At 44.6% G+C, this 22,613-nt stretch overlaps 1 protein-coding gene across 1 annotated transcript in view; it reads left to right on the top strand.

Moving 5' to 3' along the window:
• HS3ST3A1 (heparan sulfate-glucosamine 3-sulfotransferase 3A1) overlaps window positions 1–21,196 on the top strand; it is a 104,083-nt gene extending 82,887 nt beyond the window's left edge. Inside the window, exon 2 of the mRNA XM_086686069.1 lies at window positions 18,384–21,196. Coding sequence (XP_086542195.1) covers window positions 18,384–19,005 — 622 coding nt within the window. The 3' untranslated portion in view covers window positions 19,006–21,196. The remainder of the gene's footprint in view (window positions 1–18,383) is intronic.
• The last annotated feature ends 1,417 nt before the right edge of the window (window positions 21,197–22,613 follow it).

The following is a 22,613-nucleotide window of genomic DNA, read 5'->3' as shown; positions in this document are numbered from 1 at the left end:
ACAAAATACACATGCTTTCCTTTCCAGGTCAAGAAAATAATAAAACATTAGAATCTTTACCTATGGAAACAACCTAAGTGCCCAACGATAAGGGATTCAGCAAACACTTTATGGCGATTCGTACAATGGGATACTGCACAGTCATTTAAAATGAAGTTGATGCGTAGTTCATACCAGGAGTGATGTTTTCTGTTTATCCCTAGTGCTTTTAAAAAGCTGTGTAGAATGGCATATGCACAAAATGATTTCATTTTGCAAATCAGTTATGAAGAAATGCATAGTCTAGACGGATATATTTTAAAATGCTGCATCTGAGTGATGGGTGGTGGGTACTTCTCCTTTTTAGGATTGTATGCTTCTCTGATTTTTTTTCCTATTTCTATGGTGTAGCTTTTTGACATGTGCAAGTTTTATTTCATTTTTTATATTAAAAATATACTCATGGCTTTAAACGTAAAGCATCCTTCCTCCAACCTCCTGCCTGTTGTGATCCTTCCCACCCCAGCCCGGTGTTTCCCTATGGCCCCCTTCCCAAGGGTCTGTCTATAAATAGGGGTTCCAGATTTCTCTCACTGTTGCCAGAATTCTATGCCCTAAGGTCTGTCACAGTTCTGTTGGTCAGAAGCCGGAAGATCTCCTTCTCTTTACTGGCATTTGTCTGATGTAGGAGACCAAAGAAAACAAAACCCTCCACGTATTCCAAAATTCCATGAAAGAGTCCTATCACTCACTCATGGAAAGGTGTTTTGGCCCCAGAACTCTGTAGAACATTCCTTGGAATATTAGTAGGTGGAAATCGCGATAATTATTAAAAATCTGTAAGTCTGCCAATGTTCTGGAGACAAAAGACAACGTACCCCTTCCGTTGTCTTTGTTTCTTATTTGTTAAACTTCAGATTTCAATAGTTACTATTGTATTGTTCTCCCTTTTCCACTATTGACCTGCTATTCTAATTAGTAAAGATTTCAGAGTAGGGGCGCCTCGGTGGCTCAGTCGCTGAAGCACCTGAGTCTTGGTTTTGGCTCAGTTCGTGAGTTCAAGCCCCGCATCAGGCTCTGTGTTGACAGCAGGGGGACCTGCTTGGGATTCTCTCTCTCTCCCTCTCTCCCTGCCCCTCCCCTGCTTGTGCTCGCTTGCTCGCTCTCTCAAAATAAATAAATAAAACTTAAAAATGTTAAAACAACGTACATTTGGAATGCAGGTGTTTTCTGGATGGTCTCACCCTAGATCCTGTGACTTTTTCTTCCCCTGTGCAATCACTCAGATATTGTGAGAGCATGTCTGTGACATCTCTCATTTGGAAAGTCCAGCTCCTGAGGGCCCTCGGGCTTGATTGGAACCAGAGCCTCCTTTGTGTGCCTGCTTCTTTTTTAGGATGACATTTCTAAGCCCCGTGACTTCCCTCAGCCCCGACATCCACGCCGTCCGGTCCCTGAACACGAACGCAAGTGGAGGTCCCGTATCCCATCGGTCTGAATGCTTAAAAAGTCCTAAATCAAGCTAATAAACTGTTCAATGACATATATTCTCTTCTCTATTTAGGGATATTCCTTCCTAACAACGGAACAGAAAAGTATGTTGAAATCTTTTTTTTTTTTTTTTTTTTTACATGTCTGAAAGTATTGGTCAAATGCCAGAGATAACTAGATGTCATTCTGTTGCTCAGCTGGGTATTCTGTTGATGGGTCAGCAAAGCTTAGACGAGTCGTAAAATTAGGACACACACAAATCATGAGCTCGTCTATACTTCGGCAGTATCTTCCGTTTTTTATGCTTAATTTCAGGCAGATGCTAATTCTGTTACTAAGTTTGTCCTATTGACAAAAACTGTCCAAAGTAGGGATTGGCAAACGTGTGTTTTTGAAAGGGCCCAGATAGTATATTATTTTATTTTAAATGTTTTAAATTTATTTATTTTGGAGAGACAGAGGCAGAGTGTGAGCAGGGGAGGGGCTGAGAGAGAGAGAGAGAGAGACAGAGTCCAAAGCAGGCTCCAGGCTCTGAGCTGTCAGCGCAGAGCCCAACGTGGGGCTCGAACTCACAAACCGAGAGATCATGACCTGAGCCAACCAGGTGCCCCTAAGATAGGATTTTAGACTTGATGGGCATATGGGCTCTGTCACAGCTGTTCCCAGCTCTGCTGTCATATGCAAAATGGTCATGGCTGTGTTTCCGTAAGACTTTACCATAAAAACAGCCGAATTTGACCAGTGGGCCATAGTTTGGCAACCCTTTGAGAGATTTTGAAAGAGCAAATGTACACATTTGGACATCTTTTGATTGAAACCGTAAATTAGAGTTGATGTAAAAATTAAAATGATTTTCCTTAGTTTTCATAAGTGACTTTTCTTCTAGAGGATTCTAAGTTAGCTATCAAAATCCAAAGGTAAAATACCGGTTATAATGAGTACATATCAAAATTTGAAAGAAAAAAATCCTAAAGTTCCTTTTTTAATTAAAAAAACTTATTTATTTTTGAGAGAGACAGCATGAGCGGAGGAGGGGCAGAGAGGGAATCCCAAGCAGGTCCCGTGCTGTCAGCGCAGAGCCTGACGTGGGACTTGAACTCATGAAGCCGTGAGATCACAACCTGAGCCGAAACCAGGAGTCAGACGCTTAACCGACTGAGCCACCCAGGCGCCCTGATGTTTTGTTTTTAATTTACAGCCAAGTTAGTTACCTTACAGTGCAATAATGATTTCAGGAGTTAGAATCCATTGGTTCATCCCCTATGCGTAACACCCAGTGCTCATCCCAACAAACGTCTTCCTTAACGCTTCATTTTTAAAAATGGGGATTGCACATTATGAAACATTTTCATAAAATTAAAACCGTTCCAAAGCCTGGCTTTCAGCATCCACCGGGCTGCCCAGGCAAAGACTTCCGTGTCCTGCTTTGCCTGTTTCCCCTGGACCCTACGTATTCACGAGGTTTTGAGTAGCACCATTCGCTTTGTGATGCGGAACGTCCCTCCACCTCCCAGTGCACCTGTTGTGAGCACAGGGCTGGCCTGTGAGCACCTCTGGGGCTGTGAATTGGAAGAAGAGGTGAAGCCAGGAGATGAACGCTCAGCATCACTAGCCGAGCTGGTGCAACTGCTACTTTCGTACCCAGTAGGTACTGCGTGCTCTCTGATCAGCACTATTCGATAAGCGACTTGTCTCTTCTCGCCGCGAACTGCTTCCCTCCCTCAGACCTTCCCGGAACCAGATCTGTGTCCACTTTCGTGTCCGCGTCAGCAGAAGCCCAGACCCGTGTCAGTTGTCGGCATTCAGCCGTTTGCTTTGAAGCCACGGGGGGAGATTTCTGGAAGCTTCTTCTGGGACCTGAGCAGCGTTAGTCATGAGTCGTGATGTCTATGGTAATAGGTTGTGTCGATAGGCTAATAAATGTGTATGTGTGCAGCGAGGACTTTCTGAATTTGGGGCGAGGGGAGGGCTCTGAGCAGGGCTGTTTCTTGTTGAAGGGCACCGCTGATGCCGTTCCCCGGGGTCCCTGGAGGAGCGATGATGGCTTTCCCCTTCAGAATGGCGTGTGGGACAGCCACATCGACCGACTGTGTCTAATGGACACTCGTTGATGGCTTTCCCAAAGTTTATTTTGTCTGCGTGCTTCGTTTCAAGATGATGTCATGACTTTGGAGGTTTTCTTTATAGCATACGGGTGACATTCTGTGCGTGGGACAGACTGTGTATCCTTTTCTACTGTTCAAAACCAAGAGGTGGTGGGGGGGGTCACCTGCTGGCAATTTTAGTAAGAACCTCCAGGCAGTCCTAATCCCCCAGATCATGCAAAACCGCAGCGTCGCTTTTCCTGTTGGAAACTTAAAAGACACATTGAGAGGCGCCTGGGTGGCTCAGTTGGTTAAGTGTCCAACTTTGGCTCAGGTCATGATCTCGCGGTTCGTGAGTTCGAGCCCCACGTCGGGCTCTGTGCTGACAGCTCGGAGCCTGCAGCCTGCTTCGGATTCTCTGTCTGGCTCTCCCTGCCCCTCCCCTGCTTGTGCTCTGTCTCTGTCCCTGAAATAAATAAACTTTAAAAAAAAAAAATTGAAGAGAGACACATTGACTTAGCACCTACTCTGTGTCCGGATTGTAACAAACAGAAGGGAAAAAATAAAGCAACGGAAAGAAGCAAACATTGCACAAATGTAACAAAGGACCTTCCTTCTGGTTTCTCTGCATCCTGCCCTCCGCACCTCTCTGTTACCTTTCCCACTGTCCTTAGATTGTCCATTTCCAGGCAAGGAAAACACGTTTCTTTCCTTATCTCCAGCAGCACATATGCAAAGAGCTGATAATTCCAGGCTATGAGAGAGCTCTGCATCGAAGCAGCTGTCCACAGTAGCACACAGCTGATAGCACAGCTCTCAAACGGATCATTTATAAAACTCCTGTCAAGGCCAAGACAAGCCTTGATGGGGCTTTGTGGGGGCAGCCGCCACAGAGCCGGGAGACGTGCCCACCCTCGGCCCCCACTTCAGTTAGCAACCCCATATTCCCCTTCTAGATTGTTGATCTCCTAACGCCGGGTAAACTACCAGATAGGACCAAGAAAAACCAATTCTTGTAATCAGGGCTCACGTTCAATGTCACTTTCTGCCTCAGAAGCACTGTAAGGGAATTTTCCCTCTACGGGGGGGATTTTATCTTCCAGGGACTTGAAACGTAAAGGTGGTCGAGCCCTGTGCGTAGGGTATTTCTAGGATTAGAGAAGAATGTCCTATTACAGAAAGAGAGGGAACCGGAGGGGCTCAGTGGACCAGAGTCTAAGCTAAGCTTTGTCTCTCCCTTCAGCTGACTTCTCAGACCTTTCTGCGCCTGAAATGACGGGGCTGGATCAGCGGGAGTTCTGAGATCCTTCCTATTCTAATACTCAGCACTAGCCTTTTCTAGAACATTCTTGACTTCTTTGTTCTCACTTTCTCCATCTCTTCTTTGTCTCCCTATAGGCAGTCTCCTTCTCTTCCAACCTCTTTCTCTCTCTCTCTCTCTCTCTCTCTCTCTCTCACACACACACACACACACACACACACACTTCTAAGGGTCTATAAATAACAACCTTGAGATACTCACTAATTTAATTATACTTTACCTTTGCTATTTATAGTCCTTTATTGTAACTAAATGTAGAATCATTCTTTAAGACTTATTTCTACTCTGATTTTATTTTATTTCATTTTATGTTTATTTTTGAGAGAGACAGAGACAGAGCACGAGCAGAGGAAGGGGAGAGAGAGAGGGAGACACAGAATCCAAAGCCGGCTCCAGGCCCTGAGCTGTCAGCACAGAGCCTGATGTGAGGCTCTCAGAGCCTGATGACCCAGGAACCGTGAGATCGTGACCTGAGCCAAAGTTGGATGCTCAATGGACTGAGCCCCGCAGGTGACCCTGGATATTCTTCGATATCTTCATACAACATTGGGACAAGTGTGTCAGTTCCCAAGAGCCAGACGCCTTTTAAGAACAGAATTGGGGACCCATGGATACAGAGTTAAAAATGATATTTTAAATCTTACAAATGCCTAAATTCCCCAGTGAAGTAAACTTGGAAGGAGAAAATCAGGGGGTTGAGGCAACGAGCCTTGTAAAAAAAGTGGTCTATTTCTGCATTTCCTAAGAGTCGATGAATAAGATAATTTGTGTCATTGCTTGGGAAACCCATGGTCCTACACAGACATAAAGGATTAGTGCTTGAATTTATGATCTAGGATGACTCCGGCTCCTTCCCTTTCAGGATTATCCTCCTCTCTGACCTGGATACAGATGTATTTTCTGCCATTTCATGAAGCCCTCCCCCCCGCTCCTCCCCAATTATCAACCAAGAAGCGCATTGAATTTTCTCTCTTCCCCTGGAGTGCCAAGGAACATAACGTGTATTTTGTTTGCTTGGTTTTTATTTTTTTAATATATATATATTTTTTTTTAGAGAGAGAGAGAGCAAGCATGAGCAGGTCAGGGGCAGAGAGAAAGGACAGAGGATACCAAGCAGGCTCCCTGCTGACAGCACAGAACCTGGTGTGGGGCTTGAACTCACAAACCATGAGGTCTTGACCTGTGTCAAACTCACTGAGCCACCCAGGTGCCCCTGTTTGGTCGTTTTTTTTTTTTTTTTTTTTTTTTTTTTTTTATGTTTATTTATTTTTGAAGGAGAGAGAGAGACAGAGCATGAGTGGGGGAGGGGCAGAGAGAGGGAGAGAGAGAGACCGAATCAGAAGCAGGTTCCAGGCTCCGAGCTGTTGGCACAGAGCCCGACTCGGGGCTCGAACTCATGAGCTGTGAGATCACGACCTGAGCCGAAGTCGGATGCACAACTGGACTGACTCACGCAGGTGCCCCAGTCGGTTCTTTTTTTTTTTTTTAATTTTTTTTTTTCAACGTTTATTTATTTTTGGGACAGAGAGAGACAGAGCATGAACGGGGGAGGGGCAGAGAGAGAGGGAGACACAGAATCGGAAACAGGCTCCAGGCTCCGAGCCATCAGCCCAGAGCCTGACGCGGGGCTCGAACTCACGGACCGCGAGATCGTGACCTGGCTGAAGTCGGACGCTTAACCGACTGCGCCACCCAGGCGCCCCCAGTCGGTTCTTTTAAATGAGCTTTCTCCCTTTGTCATCAAGCCTGGGGAGAGTGAAGAACCCTTTCTCTTTTTTTACTTGGTCGTTCACAGTTTTAGAAGGAATCTGCTATCAGTGGCCCTAGGAAGTATGCCAGGTTTTTAGCATTGATGTTGACGTACCTCGACCACAGTTTGGTTACTAGAATCGCACGTCTAGGGGCGCCTGGGGTGGCTCAGTCGGTTGAGCGTCCGACTTCGTCTCAGGTCATGATCTCGCGGTCCGTGAGTTCGAGCCCCGCGTCGGGCTCTGTGCTGACAGCTCAGAGCCTGCAGCCTGCTTTCAGATTCTGTCTCTCTCTCTCTCTCTCTCTCTCTCTCTCCCCCTCCCCTGCTCATGGTCTGTCTCTCCCCAAAAATAAATAAACATTAAAAAAAAAAAAGAATCCCATATCTTGATTCGGTCAGTGTGGGAGCCGATTCAAAAACATAAGTCTTCCTCTCCCACAGAAGCCAACTCAAACAACAGCTAAAGGGAGTTTTATTTCCAGCCTTACAAGTCACGTTTGGAGGGGGGTCCGACATCACAGCAGCAGGAAAAGAAATACTGATGTGTTGGGACCTTGGCCCGAGGGATGGCAGGCTGACAGCGCTGGGAGCTTTCCTGCTCCAGGCTCACGGCATCGGGGACCCCTGGGAACCACCTTCACGCCAAGGCCATGCAAAGAGCATGTGTTTCCCAGAATTTTCTGCTGCCAGAGGCTTCCAAAAGCAGACACACCGGTTGTACAGAGTAAGAAAATGCGTGGTGAGCGTGAGCGCCAGGGCCAGATTTATTGACTCCTCAAGGTAAATCACCTGTGTGTTACAGCTCAGGGACTTTCCTTTCGGAAGAAAGCCTTTGGAAACCACGTTCTAGCTCTTCCTGCCTGTTTGCACGATTCCAAGCAGAAACATTTTCGCGGTGTGATGAGTAGGGAAGAAACGTCAGGCATGCTGATACGTTTTGACAGAATATCGAAGGTGGCCAGTTACGGCAACCGTTAAGAGTCCTGCTAAGGCTGCTGGCATGCCTGGGGAGGTTCAAAGATTTTCATGTTCTGTCTCTTTTCACTCATCACCGTGTGTCTTTGGACAAGTCCCATTCCCTCTCTGAACCCATCTCCAACTGGGAAATGATATCAACAATTCTAGCTCTTCGCTGCTGTCGGGAGATGCGAGAAACACACATCAGATCGGGGTCTGCCTATGTTAAATGCTTAGTAAGTGTTCATTGGCTTCTGTCTTCAGATACCTCCTTTTGAATTTTTGGCTGCCCTGTGTCTGTTATTTTTCACAAAGCCCTATCTGTGAATCTTCGTCTCCTAGCCGGTCTAGCAGTGACCTGTTGTTTTGATGTCGAGGCCCAGAGAACTGATGTGATTTGCTCAAGGTCGCACATTTTAGGAACAGCAAAATCAAGGTGGATTCGCTTTCCTAGTCCCAGTTTTGAGTTTCCTATTAAACTATGTTGTCCTCGTGGAGGTAGGTGATCCATCCAGGCCATATTTTATTGTAAAATCAATAATGCTTTGTCCTCATTAGAATTCTTAGGCAGAAATCCTAACCTTTAAAAATTAGCCTCAACTCTACTGAAAGAAAAACATATTCTTTTCCTTTTTTGGGGAAAAGGGAGCCCACTTCTTTCTTCAAAATAACTTTTTTTGGCGGGGGGGGGTGTTGATTTGTTTCAGTAAATTTCCTGGCATTTTCCATGTGTAAGCCTTTGGGATCTTCTTTGAAAACTGCTTTGTTCCCATCGTAATTCAGCTTTTCAGCCTCATCAAAAGACCTCTTCCTTTCCCGCATAAGCCTCCCCCCAACCCCCCCTGCAGTCCAGGTCTTTAGCTCATGTTAGCAGAGCCTCCTACCCCAACTAACCACCTACTTTGTTTCTTCGTCCATCCCAGCGTGCAGACACATTTCTTCATCTGCATTCAGTTCAGAGTTTGGGGCTCCCAGGGTCTTCACAGATACCCTCTGGGCAGGTGTCTCACGATCCCACGTTCTCCACCTGTCAGATTTGCCCATCCAAGCCATCTTCAGTGTATTCTCATCCCGTTCCTTCTGTCTGCTGACTTCCTCTTATCCGATGCAGTGGACATGAGCTTGCACTAGGCATTGGGGCACCCATCCGTCACCTTCCGTACTGCCTATGGGAACTTGTGTCTGCCACTTAGGCTCTCTGAATCTCAGCCTGCTCGTCAGAAAAACTGGGGAGCACGATGCTGTCTTATCGCTCCTGGATCCGGGTAAAGCTTAAAGCAATTGCTAAACTGTTTTTGCAAACATAATGCATTCTTTATCATCTCTGTACCCCTGTTGACGCTCTAGAGACACATCCGCTGTGATGCCTGATGCTGTGAACACTGCCGTGCTTACAGAGCCATGAGAATCAGTGGCCCGGGTGTGGGACAGAGGTTAGGTGGCTCCTGTTCTGATCACTGATCTGGGCAAGGGTGGGGGGAGAGGTCATTGAGAGGACCACTGATTTCCCGTGTATGGGAGCTGAGCTCCTTTTCCTTTATGATCTGAATTTCCACCAGTTGGAGATGTGGTTGGTTTAGCAAATGCACTGTTTTGAATGGCATGTTTTTCTTGGAGAATTAGGGAGAATTGGTCCATTTATTTTTTTATAAGTGTTGGAAACGTTTTACTGCAGTGTAACCGAATCCAGAAAAGGACACAAATCCTGCATTATGGAGGGGGGGTTACTTCCATCTCTCCAGAGGCACCTTGTGCCCCGTTCCAGTCTCTCACTCCCCCAAGGGCATCCACTGTCCTGACGTCTAACACTGTACATGGATTTTGCCTGTTTTTGAACTTTTTAGAAGAGAAATCATTCAGTATAGATAATTTTGTGTCTGGCTTGTGTTTGTTAATAACATTGTGTTTTGGGGATTCATTTACAATTTACATCATCAAAAATGACACACACACACACATATATATACACACATGTATATGCGTATGCGTACATGAATTTACATATATGTATACATACATATATACATATATATGCTTCTATTTTTGATGGATATTTGGGGAGCTTGTCTTTGGGGCTCTTGTGATTAACTGTGAATGTTCATGATCATGTCTTTTGATGAACATATGTATGATTTCTAATTTTTTTTAAATGTTTATTCACCTTTGAGAGAGAGAGAGACAGAGCATGAGTAGGGGAGGGGCAGAGAGAGAGGGAGGCACAGAATCTGAGGCAGGCTCTGGGCTCTGACCTGACAGCACAGAACCCAATGCAGGGCTTGAACTCACGAACTGTGAGATCATGACCAGAGCCAAAGTTGGACACTCAACCGACTGAGCCACCCAGCCACCTATGCATACATAGGCTATTCCATGCATATGGTCCTGGGAGTACAATTGCTGGGCCATAGGGTATGCATATGTTCTTCTTTGGTGAATAGTTCCAAATAGTTTCCTAAAGTCTTTGTGCCAGTTTATACTCAGACCAACAGGGAGCCAGTTGTTGCACATCTTTGCCCATATTTGGAATTCTCTGTGGTTTTTATTCTAGCCATCCACGTTGGGTGTGTGTTACTGTGTTTTAATATGCATTTCCTTGATAACTAATGAAGTGCAGTACCTTTTCATATGTTTATTGACGATTTGGGTACTTTAATTTTTGTATCCGTGCCTGTTCAAGACATTTGCCCATTTTTCTTTTATGATGTCTAGTTTTTTTTTAACTCGTTGATGTGTAGGAACTCTTCATGTATTACGGATATGAATCTTTTGTCAGGTAAATGTATTTTAAATATCTTCTTTTAACACCTGTCTCCTTACTCTCTTAATGGAACCGTTTGATGAACAGGAGTTCCTATTTTTAATATAGTCCAATTCATCATTCTTTGTGGTTATTCTTTTAAGACACTTCAGAAATACTTGCCCCCCTCAATCATTAAGATGCTCTCCTAGGTTTCCTTACAAAAGTTTTTATTATTTTTGTCATTCGTGTTTATGTGTACCAGCCATCTGGAGTTGACTTCTCTCTGTGGGGAGAGACCAAGATTTATTCTTCCATGTGAATAACTGGTTAACCAAACTAAAAATACAATGAGGGAGGGTCATTTTTTAAGGAAGAAGTGCCTCTGGAGAGGGCCAGCAGCAGTTCCAGCAGGAAGGCAATATGAAGTCAGTGTGAATTCAGAGGAAATGACCCAAATGAATACAAAGGGTGAAGCACATGATGAGGTCGGTTCTCTTTTATACTTTCTTGAATGTATTACACGCGCGATGAATATGTGTTGTTGAGTGCCATCAAGGGCTACCTCTTGGTGGTGCCCTTGACCGTGCCAGGTGATGGTGGTGCACACAGCACTAGAGTGGCGGGTGGCCTTGTCTCTGGGACTGTCACTGGACATGGAGGCAGATCTGTCTGTTCAGCAGTGTGGCAGAAGGAAAAGTCTTCTGGGTCACCTGAGTACTCCTATCACAAAGTACTCAGTTGACTTAGGGCTTAGGTAAAAAAGAACAGACTATTTAGCAGGTGTATTATGGTTCCTACTTGGCCATTTCCTGTACCACAGACATCTGGAAAACTGCTCAAATATAACTGGAGGCCCATAGAGATTGATCCCAGTGAGACTGATCAGATCCAAAATGAAATCCTAGGGCATCTGGGTAGCACAACATCCCGAGGCACATGGAAGTGTTCCCAAACAGTTTCCTTCTGGGGACAGGTGTGCCACATGGCATGGGAAGGAGTTGAAAAACTGAGCTCACCTCTCTTCCACCGGAACAGGCCAGTCCTTCCAAATAACTTGGCTTTGCCAGGCTGTAGCTTTCAAACCAGGCACTGTCCTTGTCTGAACATCATACATACAGGGCCTCTAGTGGACAGGTGTGCAGATGTCCCGGGAACATGTCAGAGGGTCTCTGATCTTCTCTGGACCCTTGTGATCTGGACTGGATGGGGTTTTCCTGGAAGCTGGAAATTCTAAACACCAGGTATCCCCTTCTTGAGAACAATTATTGGTATGTCCCTTGCTATAATGGTCGTGTCAATACTGCTTATGGTCCAGATTTCTGAGCCCTTTGGCTTGATTTTTTTGGGTGAGGTGAGTAAGCGGAGATTAGAGAGGTTGAATGACTCACTCACAGTCACCCAGCCAGCAGTGGGCAAGAAGCAGGCCAAAAACCTCATTTCTTAACCAGACAGCTCCAGATACGACATAAATTCTTATATTCCCCTTTGGTCTAGCAAGAGGAGAGCGAAAACCACAGCCTCTCTCAGTACCTTGTGCTGAATGCTTCATGATCTGCAAAACCAGAAAGGCTCTTCTGTCTGATTAAATTCTGTGGATGCAATTGGAGCCCTTGTCTTCTTGGTGCGTTGTGTTTTTTTCTTTAATGAATGACAACATGATACAATCGACAGAACGTAGTATTTGCCATCTTAACCACTCTTAAGTGACCAGTTTGGTAGGGTTGAGTGCATTTACATCGTGGAGCAATCATTCCCCAGAACTCTTTCCATCTCACAAAATTAAAACTATGTATGGTTAAACAGCCCTTCCCTCTGCCCCCACAGCCCGTGGGAACAACCATTCAATTTTCTGTTCCTATGAACGTGATGGCTCTAGAGACTTCACATACATAGAGTCACAGTCCTTCTGTGACTGGCTTATTTTTCAGACCATAATGTCGTCAAGGTTCGTCCTTTGTTGGAGCACATGTCAGACTCCTCTTGCTTTTTAAGGCTGAAGCATATTCCATTGTGCGTATGGAGCCTGTTTTGTGTATCCATTCATCCGCCGATGGTCACTTGGTTGCTTTCGCTTTTTGGCCGCTGTGATTCCTGTTGTGTCCCTGTTGGTGCCATCCACTTTGTAATAATCCTTCATTTGCTTATGAGATCCCCTCTTACCCTTGGCTTCCTCGGGGCCGGGGGGGAACAAGCTTATCTAATGTTTCCTCAAAATTCTAAGAAATTTTTTGAATGTTTTTTATTTGAGACCGGGAGAGACAGAGCATGAGCAGGGAGGGGGAGGCAGCGAGAGAGAGGGAGACACAGAATCGGAAGCAGGCTCCAGGCTCTGAGCTGTCGGCACAGAGCCCGACGCGGGGTCGAACCCACAAGCTGTGAGATCGTGACCTCAACGGACTGAGCCACCCAGGCGCCCCTCGAAATTCTGGGCTAAATTCCATTTCCCTATCTCCATACCTGCTACCACTGTCTCTAAATCTGTGTCGCTGTTGAGAGGTGAAGTTGGGATAGGGTACATAGCTGGGAATTGAGGCCTCGTAGGATGTACCCCTCCTATCTACCAATTGAATTTCTCACTCCCCACCCCTACTCATTCTGTTTTTAGGGAACCTTCACGCGTCTTACTGCACACACCTTTCTTCTCCTTTAGCCTGTCTGGTGTTTCTTCAAAACTTTCATGATACCGGGATGGCTTTCTCCCTGCCCATTCGGGGCCCAAGTCCTGGCACGGCGTAGGGTCCCGGTCTATGCCTCACTCAATAAGGAAGGTTGGTTTGCAGGTTGTCCTCAACAGTTTGAAATAAGATATTGCAAATCACACGTGCATTTCCTTTCCTGTGATAGATGAGCTCGAGTTTGAACGTGACAATTCAACTTGCAGTGTGGAAAGGAATAAAGAAATTAAAAAGGAGATTCCTCTTCAGCGAATCCTGTCGCGAGTCCTTTTACGGCGTCAGCTTGGTTAAGGATCTGCGTAGACGATGATTACTTGGTTTCTGAAGAAAGTAGCCTGCAGGCAGCTTCCAGTTAACTCGGACTCCCCATCCCCACCCGCCCTGTTAAAACCAGTCCGTTTCTTCATCCTGTGGATGACAGTAACGAATGTGTTTTTCTTCTGAAATCCCATTTGAGCTGTTTCCTCTTTTAAACGCCTATCTTGGATAGCTCTTTCCCCTTCTCTGTTGAGATCGTTTGAAATATGGTTTCTTTTTTCAGGGACATTAGCCGGGTTTCCTCTGGTGCAGCACAATCTGTAGCCATAATCTCTGCTGAAAGGCTGCTGGGGAATCTGTGTGTTCTCCAGAGACAGGAGGGGGGGGCGGATTGAGATCACCAACCAGTAGCTTCTGAGCGAACTCTGTTTTCTCTATTTTACTGGCCAAAAAAGGAGGTAGAGTAGTTTGAAAGTCCGAGATCATAGGAAAGGAGGCAAGAATGTGTACTTTTTTTTTTTTCATCAGCCAATCCTTTTTCTTATCACGTCACTGACATTGAATGTTTGCTTTTGCTACCCCAGACCTTTTCACACAGGTGATCAAATTTCCTTCACTGATTTATGCCAACAGTATCTGGATGGATCTCCTGGCTCATCTTGGAAAAGCGTAACCTAAGCTTCCAAAGGGGATTGGCCTAGCCAGTTTGTCAGATCTCTGTGGGGAGCGTCACCGTGACGAGTCCGTGAATGGAGGTCATACAGAGACACCAGTGCTGCATAAGGCAGTGACCGCAATCTGTGTCTTCCTCATGGCAACACTGAACTCTGGTCTTTGCTGAATCTTAACCCCGACCGGAAGGCGTATTTAAGGAGTGGGAGGTTCTTTTGCAGAAAGAATTGCAGATTTCTTAAAACAACAAAAAGCAACAGAAATCAGATATCTACTTATCAAGTCCTTCTCCAAGGAAGAAAGTGAAGATAAACTGACTGAAGTAGCCAAGACCGCAAGAATCTGAGAATACCCAGCATTACTAAACTAACCCAACGTCGGTGGCTTATTGCCACAAATATTGAGGAATCTGCCACGAGGAAGCAGAATTGTTGTTGTTTTTTTTAAGTTTTCATGTAAACTCCAGTTAGTTAACATACAGTGTGATAATGCTAGTTTCAGGTGTACAATATAGCGATTCAGGAATTCCATACATCACCGGGTGCTCATCGTAAGTGCCCTCCTTAATCCTCATCGCCCATTTTACCCATCCCCCCTCTCATTACCATCAATTTGTTTTCCACAGTTAAGAAGAGTCTGTTTCTTGGTTTGCTTCTCTCTCTCTCTCTCTCTCTTTTTTTTTTCCTTTTTTTCTCATTTGTTTTAGTTCTTAAATTCCACATATGAGTGAAATCATATGGTATTTGTCTTTCTCTGACTGGCTTATTTCACTTAGCATAATACTCTCCAGCTCCATCCATGTCATTGCAAATGGCAAGATTTTATTCTTTTTTGATGGCTGAGTAATATTCTGTTGTATATATACCACATCTTCTTTATCCATTCATCCATCGATGGACACTTGGGCTGTTTCCATAGTTTGCCTATTGTAGGTAGTGTTGCTATAAACATTGGGGTGCATGTATCCCTTTGAATTAGTATTCTTCTATTCTTTGGATAAATACCTAGTAGTGCAATTGCTGGGTCATGGGTAGCTCTATTTTTTGAGGAGCCTCCCTATTGTTTTCCAAAGTGGCTACACCAGTTTGCGTGCCCACCAATAGTGTGTGAGGATCCCCCTTTCTCCACATCCTTGCCAACAGCTGTTGGGGAACCAGAATGTTTATGAACCAGTTGATACGACATCTGAGACAGACTTTCGGGTAATTCATTTGTGGAGGGAGGGAGTAGAAATGGAGGGTGTTATGAATGACGTGAAATTAGCCACTTGTTTTTTGGGTTATTTTTTTGACGTTGGATGTAAGGTACGTGAGATTTGCATTACCTTTCTCTCTACTTCGGGGTGTGTTTGAAATTTTTCTTAATACAACATTAGCATTATTTTATTCCAGAGGCAAACTAGAAACACATAACCAAATTAAGGGGAAAATACAGTAAACCCACCTTTAGAAATAAAAGTAAAAAGCAATCGCAGATAATACCTGGATTAAAAAGGAAATAAAAAGTATAAAACACAATTAACATATTTATGAAAATGACAACAGTGTGTGAAAACGTGAAACTTGACCAAATTTCTACGTCAAGGGGAAATAATGGTCTCAAAATGATTTTATTACTGGAGAAGAGAGATTGAAAATAAATGAAGCATCCTGCGAAATGAATTTGAAGAACAACAGAGCAGAAAAAGAAAAAGACAAAAGGGAGCATTAAAAAAGCTAAAATGCAAATAAATGAATTTAAAAAGATAAACGAATCTAGAAAGCAGAAAGAAAGGCAGAAAACACGAAATTACGGGAGACTGTAAAATTACGGTCAAGACTGGGATGTAAGGCTGGGTGACTTAGAAACATCTTAATTGCCAAAATTGACACAAGACAGAGTATTTACAAAAAATAAGTAAGTAAAACTGAAAAGGTTTTTGAAAATTCTAGTTTCTGGGGCGCCTGGGTGGCTCAGTCGGTAAGTGTCCGACTTCGGCTCAGGTCATGATCTCGCGGTCCGTGGGTTCAAGCCCCGCGTCGGGCTCTGTGCTGACAGCTCAGAGCCTGGAGCCTGTTTCAGATTCTGTGTCTCCCTCTTTCTCTGACCCTCCCCTGTTCATGCTCTCTCTCTCTGTGTCTCAAAAATAAATAAACGTTAAAAAAAAAAGAAAATTCTAGTTTCTTTCCTATCCTGCCTCCCACAAGAACCAGTATTAGATGGCTTTGTAGGTAATGCCCCCCAAATTTATTTTATTATTTTTTTTTTTAATTTTTTTTTTTAACGTTTATTTATTTTTTTGGGACAGAGAGAGACAGAGCATGAATGGGGGAGGGGCAGAGAGAGAGGGAGACACAGAATCAGAAACAGACTCCAGGCTCTGAGCCATCAGCCCAGAGCCCGACGCGGGGCTCGAACTCACGGACCGCGAGATCGTGACCTGGCTGAAGCCGGACGCTTAACCGACTGCGCCACCCAGGCGCCCCAATGCCCCCCAAATTTAAAGAACAGAAAATTATTTTCTACTTAAACTTCTCTAGGATATGGAAAAGTACAAAACATTGCTCAACTCATTTGTGTAATATTTCATATTCTAACATTGATTAAGCTATTGATCAAGAGAAAAATGACCGGAACAGCTCATAATGAATATGAATGAAAATCCAAAAGAAAATAACGATGAGCCAAATCCAGGTCTATATTAAAAGAAAAATAGATCAGAAACGGTCTGTATTCCAGGAATAAAAGTGAATCCAGTGTAAGAACATACAGAAGTTCGATTCTTCTTATGACGGATCAAAGAACAAATTTAGTCATTGAAATAAATCTCCAAAATACATTTGTTCTAGTAATGATTTGTGCAACAGCTATTTCTTACAAAACTTGTAATTAGGGAGACAGTGTTTTTATATCAGATGGGGGGTTTAATGGTAAGTAGTACATTTAAAATGGAAGAATAAATAGGTTAACTCTCCTCACACTTTAAAAACATGTTTATTTGTTTATTTTTAATTTTTTTAACTTTTATTTATTTTCGAGAGACAGAGAGCAAGGAGGGGAGGGGCAGAGAGAGAGAGAGAGGGAGACACAGAATCCGAAGTAGGTTCCAGGCTCCGAGCTGTCAGCACAGAGCCCAACACGGGGCTCAAACTCATGAACTGTGAGATCATGACCTGAGCTGAAGTCAGACACGTAACTGACTGAGCCACCCAGGCGCCCCTGTTTATTTATTTATTTTGAGAGAGAGAGAGAAAGAATGAGTGGGGGAGGTGCAGAGAGGGGGGAGAGAGAGAGAGAGAGAGAGAGAGATTGAGGATCCCAAGCAGGCTCTGCACTGTCAGCTCGGCCTGGGGCTCGATCCCACAACCTGTGACACCATGACTTGAGTTGCAGTCAACAGTAGGATGCTTAATCGACTGAGCCACCAGGTGCCCCTCTCCTACTCACACTTTTTGACTGGTTCTGAAACCCATCAGTTCCCGGTAAGACCACGTGCTTGAACTGGATAGCAATGTCTGCTCCATCAAGACTCCAGTGGCATATTTTTCTTTCAGCGTGGCCAAGTGATGCTAACGTTCATCAGGAAAAGTGAGCAGACAAGAATCAAGAATGTTCTGAACAGAGAGCCAGAATTCACTTTGTTGTCGTGAAAATATGACATGATAATAATGCCATAATCGAGCCAATGGATGTAGACTGTTGGAGTGACACCTTTTCAAATTATTAGATTAAGTTTAATAAGTCTTGTCTGTTACAGGAACATTCAGAAATTCTAAAGGGAAGTATGCTGTGTACTATGCAGGGGCATTAGGTTAAATCTAATTGCTTTGTTTATAAGAAAACTACAGAAAGTGTTCAGGGTATTTTAATACCATCTCATAGTAGTCATGTGTTTATTATGTCTAATTTGCCTGAAGAATTTGATCAGGGTTATTTTCTTACAGCATCGTGGGCTAATAATAATAATAATAATAATAATAAGGGACATCTAGGTGGCTCAGTCCGTCAAGCGTCTGACTTCGGCACAGGTCATGATCTCCCAGTTCTGAGTTCAAGCCCCAAGTCGGGCTCTGTGCTGACAGCTAAGAGCCTGGAGCCTGCTTTGGACTCTTCCCCTGCTCATGCTCCCTCTCTCTCTCTCTCAATCTCTCTCTCAAAAATAAATAAACGTTAACTTTTTTTAATAATAATACTAAATTGCATAGCTCTTATTCTGTGCCACTCTTCTAAGGTATTGAGATATATTAACTCCCTTAAGCATCACTAACGCTGTATGAGATCCATAATGTTGTTGTTTCCCTCGAGGCACAGTATTCGATCAACCTCTCCATCTAGGAAGTGGGAGAGTCAGCCCTGAGCTCCGGCACCCTGGCTCCCGAGTCTACAGGACGCGTCCCTCCTCGGAATGCGCTCTCTCTGTACAGCTGGGGAGGTCGCTCCTTTTTTAGGCTCTCACGTGACCTTTTGCTTTCCCCAGGGACCTGATGCCGAGGACCCTGGACGGGCAGATCACCATGGAGAAGACGCCCAGCTACTTCGTGACCCGCGAGGCGCCCGCGCGCATCTCGGCCATGTCCAAGGACACCAAGCTCATCGTGGTGGTGCGCGACCCGGTGACCCGGGCCATCTCGGACTACACACAGACGCTGTCCAAGCGCCCCGACATCCCCACCTTCGAGAGCCTGACGTTCAAGAACCGCACGACGGGCCTCATCGACACGTCGTGGAGCGCCATCCAGATCGGCATCTACGCCAAGCACCTGGAGCACTGGCTGCGCCACTTTCCCATCGGCCAGATGCTCTTCGTGAGCGGGGAGCGGCTCATCAGCGACCCGGCCGGCGAGCTGGGCCGCGTGCAGGACTTCCTGGGCCTCAAGAGGATCATCACCGACAAGCACTTCTACTTCAACAAGACCAAGGGCTTCCCCTGTCTCAAGAAGGCCGAGGGCAGCAGCAAGCCCCACTGCCTGGGCAAGACCAAGGGCAGGACCCACCCGGAGATCGACCGCGAGGTGGTGCGCCTGCTGCGCGAGTTCTACCGGCCCTTCAACTTGAAGTTCTACCAGATGACCGGCCAGGACTTCGGCTGGGATGGATAACAGTATAATTTAAAAAGAAAAAGAAAAATATCAAAATATAATATATTTTTTTACCACTCGGTAGGGAAAAGGCAGTTTAATATTTGTGCTGAAAATATTTGTTTCCGTATTTTTTTTTCCCCCAGTGAATGTTAAAGAGAGTGTTCTGGCCTCCGCCCGCGTCTCGCCTTCCACGTGCGGACATTTGGACCAGCAAAAAAGGAAAACCTCACTGGTCTAAATACTTTCAGTTTTCTACTTTTATTTTATGTGTTCTATACACAGTTATAAACCATGAGCGTTGGTGGCCATTGAGGGAAATCCTGAGGGTAAATCGATCGATCTCGGTGTCTGTCTCTGCCTCTCTGTCTCTTGTCTGTCTTTCCACGGGTCCCAGATAAAATGATCTCTGCTTCTATTTCCTCCCTTGTCACTTTTTTTTTTTCTTGCACCACTTTTCAAAAAGCGTTTCCCAGTTAATAATACTCCCATATTTGTACACCGCTTCCCAGTTACCATAGAACTTTTGAATAAAGCACCTTTTCCCGTCCTTATCCAAAGGTGGGGTAAGCGCATAGCACATAAAGATTATGATTCCCTTTTTACAGAGAAGGCGACTGAGTCTCAGGGACGTTAAATGACTTCTCGTAAGGCCAGATGGTGGACCTTGGGCAAAACCCCATCTTCTAACTGTTCCCTACATCTTGCCACTTGTTCCAGAGAGAATTGGAAGTGAGGCATGTATCCTTTGAGAGGCGGTTAGCTAGTCTGAGGACGATCGGAGATGGGACAGCGAGGGTCTCCTGTCGCCTTCTGAAGTTCCAGGCTAGCTTTGTGACACGCTAAGTCACAAGGAGTCACCCGTGTTCGAGGACACCGCTCAGACGTGGGCATAACGTCTTTTAAGGGCCAGTCTCAGCTTGTTGAAGTACCCGGAGATCTAGAAATCTTGGTTTTGTTGAGGTTGAGAGAAATTACTGAATCTGTGTCTGGAGAACCAGACGGACACTCACACTAGGAACAGGAAAAAAATGGTAGGAGCATAAGTTACCTATGTGTGGTGTTCACTGTCCTTTTTTTTTTTTTTTTTAAAGAAAAACCCACTTCAGCAAGAGCTTATGAGTATGAACCTCCTTTTTTGTTACCTCTTTTTTTAACAAAGAAAACCTGCTTCTCTTTGTAATGTGTCATTTCTAATCTTGGAGCTAATACTAAGAAAAAAAAAATAAATGTCATTATTTTTCACGGGTCGGAGACTGTCACCGTCACTTTCTTTCTCCCCCTGCTTCCTGTTCATACCAGGGATAACCGAATATTCATTAATGTTTGGGAAATATTCTAAGAAACACAGATGTGGGTAAAATGGCAGTTTTTTTCTTCTCCCCATCTACTTCCTCCCCCTCCCTTTAAATAGCTCAAATAAATCAATAGTTTATTAAGAGTATTCCTTTCCTCTCTGAGTGGGCATTAACAAGATTAGCATTAATGGGAATTAAATTGGTTTAGAGAGAAGCACATATGCACGAAATATATAAAACATTTATAATTAGTCTGTCAGCAACCTTTTATTACAGTTGTAAACCCAAGAGGAAAATGTCTCCCATCTCATGGAAGTTTTCCGTATCTGCCAAAAATTTAAAGGACCAGACCCTACAGTCTCCTAAAATAATAATTCTTTTTCTTCTCCGGCGCGGTCAATCAAAAGAAACTAGAGTTGTCTGCAAATGTGCAGCCAAATGTGCCTCAACCATAGACGCTGCCTCAAGGGAAGTAAATCTTTCCGGAGAGACCTAACACGGGATTCAAATGAAGGGGAAAAAATTATTTAAGTTTCAAGGTGTTCCAACATTGCTCCAAACCCTTGAATTTTCTGTACGAATATACCACTTAGGAGAGTTAAGAAAACCCCAATTCCCCATCTCCTTTGCCCAGTTGATTGCCTTGCCTTCCGTGCCCTTAATTTTCCAATGCAGCACCCCTGGTTTTGTTATTCATAAATCCTCACTTTGAGAAACTAGATACTCATCTGAAACTCTCTGCATCTTTTCTCTTAACTCATTTTGTTCATGCCTCTGATTCCTTGGTAAGCATTTGCCTGGCATTGCGCAGATGTGCCTTGTGCAGGGAAACTAGCACATCTGACAGTTGTATTCCGCCATTTTCCTCTTGTTGTGTTAAGAAATAATAAAAGAACGGAATTGAGTTCAAAGCACCTCTTCTTGCATGTAGATTTTTTTTTGAAATTCATATTATTTAAAAAAAAAATGAATGACTCTAGAGCCCGCCAGAAGAGCTTTCTAACTTCTCAAGTTTCATAAGAGGGTCAGAAGTTATAGATCCCAGCCAAACAGATCTAGAGTCAGTGTACTGGAAGTTTCCTCCAGAGCAGAAATTGCACTTAACTCCTGCTGTGTGTGGACTTGGCTTCACATTTCTTTTGTCCATTTAGCTATATCAAATAGGGGGGGTTTAAGATTTTTTTAGAGAGAGAGTAAGTGGGGGAGGGGCAAAGGGAAGAGGGAGGGAAAGAATCCCAAACAGGCTATACTCTCCGTGCAGAGCTTGACACAGAGCTCCATCCCATGACCTTGAGATCATGACCGGAGCCAAAATCAAGACTCAGACACTCAACCTACTGAGCCACCTAAGCGCCCCAGGTTTTGTCCTTGCTGTGAACATCTTAGCCAAGCTTTCTCTTCAGTTGTCTGTTCCATAGCCATGCTGACCTCCTGCACGCTTCTTAGAGGTGGAGAATTCTGTCTCCAGAAGAGCATATAATTCTCTAGGTAACTTGGTAACTTTCAAGGGGAACTCATTTATTCTAACCACTGGACATTAATAAGCTCCTTCATTATTGCAGAGTATTAATCCCACTGTGATTTTATCTTCAAAGAGCTCCAAAGTCGGAACAAACCTCATGGATCCGGTCACCATTTGGCACTTAAATCCTTTCTATAACTGGTTACGTGGGGGTTTAAACCATTCCTGGGTCTGGACATTCTTCACTCTTGATTTTGCTGTTGTAGCAAAGAGGAATAATTTCTCCTAAACCCCTTCATCCGGTTCTGTCGGCCGAGATCTGCTCAATCTGTTCCACATGGAGATCTCTCCAATTCAATGTGTGAATACCTAAACATGTGTATTAGATAATAGCACGTTCCATTCGCGTGGCAGATTACCCTGTCAGAGGCATCCCCTTAAACCAACAGCAGCCCTCCGCTCTGTTGAATTGCACCTTACAGATAAGGAAAGGAACACTTAAGAGAACGAAAGACGCCTTTGCTTCCCAGGAAGGGTGTCTGGAGATACTTCTGTTGACTCAAAGGTGATGGAGTGTAGGGTGCTTCTAGTGGGCAGATCCCAGGGATGCTGCTCAAGACCGATGATGCACAGGTGAGCTCCTGCAACAACGAATCATCCTACCCCAAATCTCGGCAGTGCTGAGATTCCTGGTTTAAGAAGAAGTAAAGCATATCCAGCGAGTGCGGGTGTAAAAACCAGATTCTACTGAATGCTTGCCCAGTAATTTTTTCCCTTGTCACTCTAGGTTTTGCTCTTGAAAACCCTTCTTTCCCCAAGTCCGAGAGTGATCCCATCGTAGTAAGCAGATCTATGTTTCGTGTCACACT

This window comes from Puma concolor, chromosome E1, assembly GCF_028749965.1.
Source record: "Puma concolor isolate L17-30 chromosome E1, mPumCon1.1.hap2, whole genome shotgun sequence".
NCBI lineage: Eukaryota > Metazoa > Chordata > Mammalia > Carnivora > Felidae > Puma > Puma concolor.
Note: the sequence above shows the minus strand (reverse complement) of the source record. Positions and strands in the feature narration are given on the sequence as shown.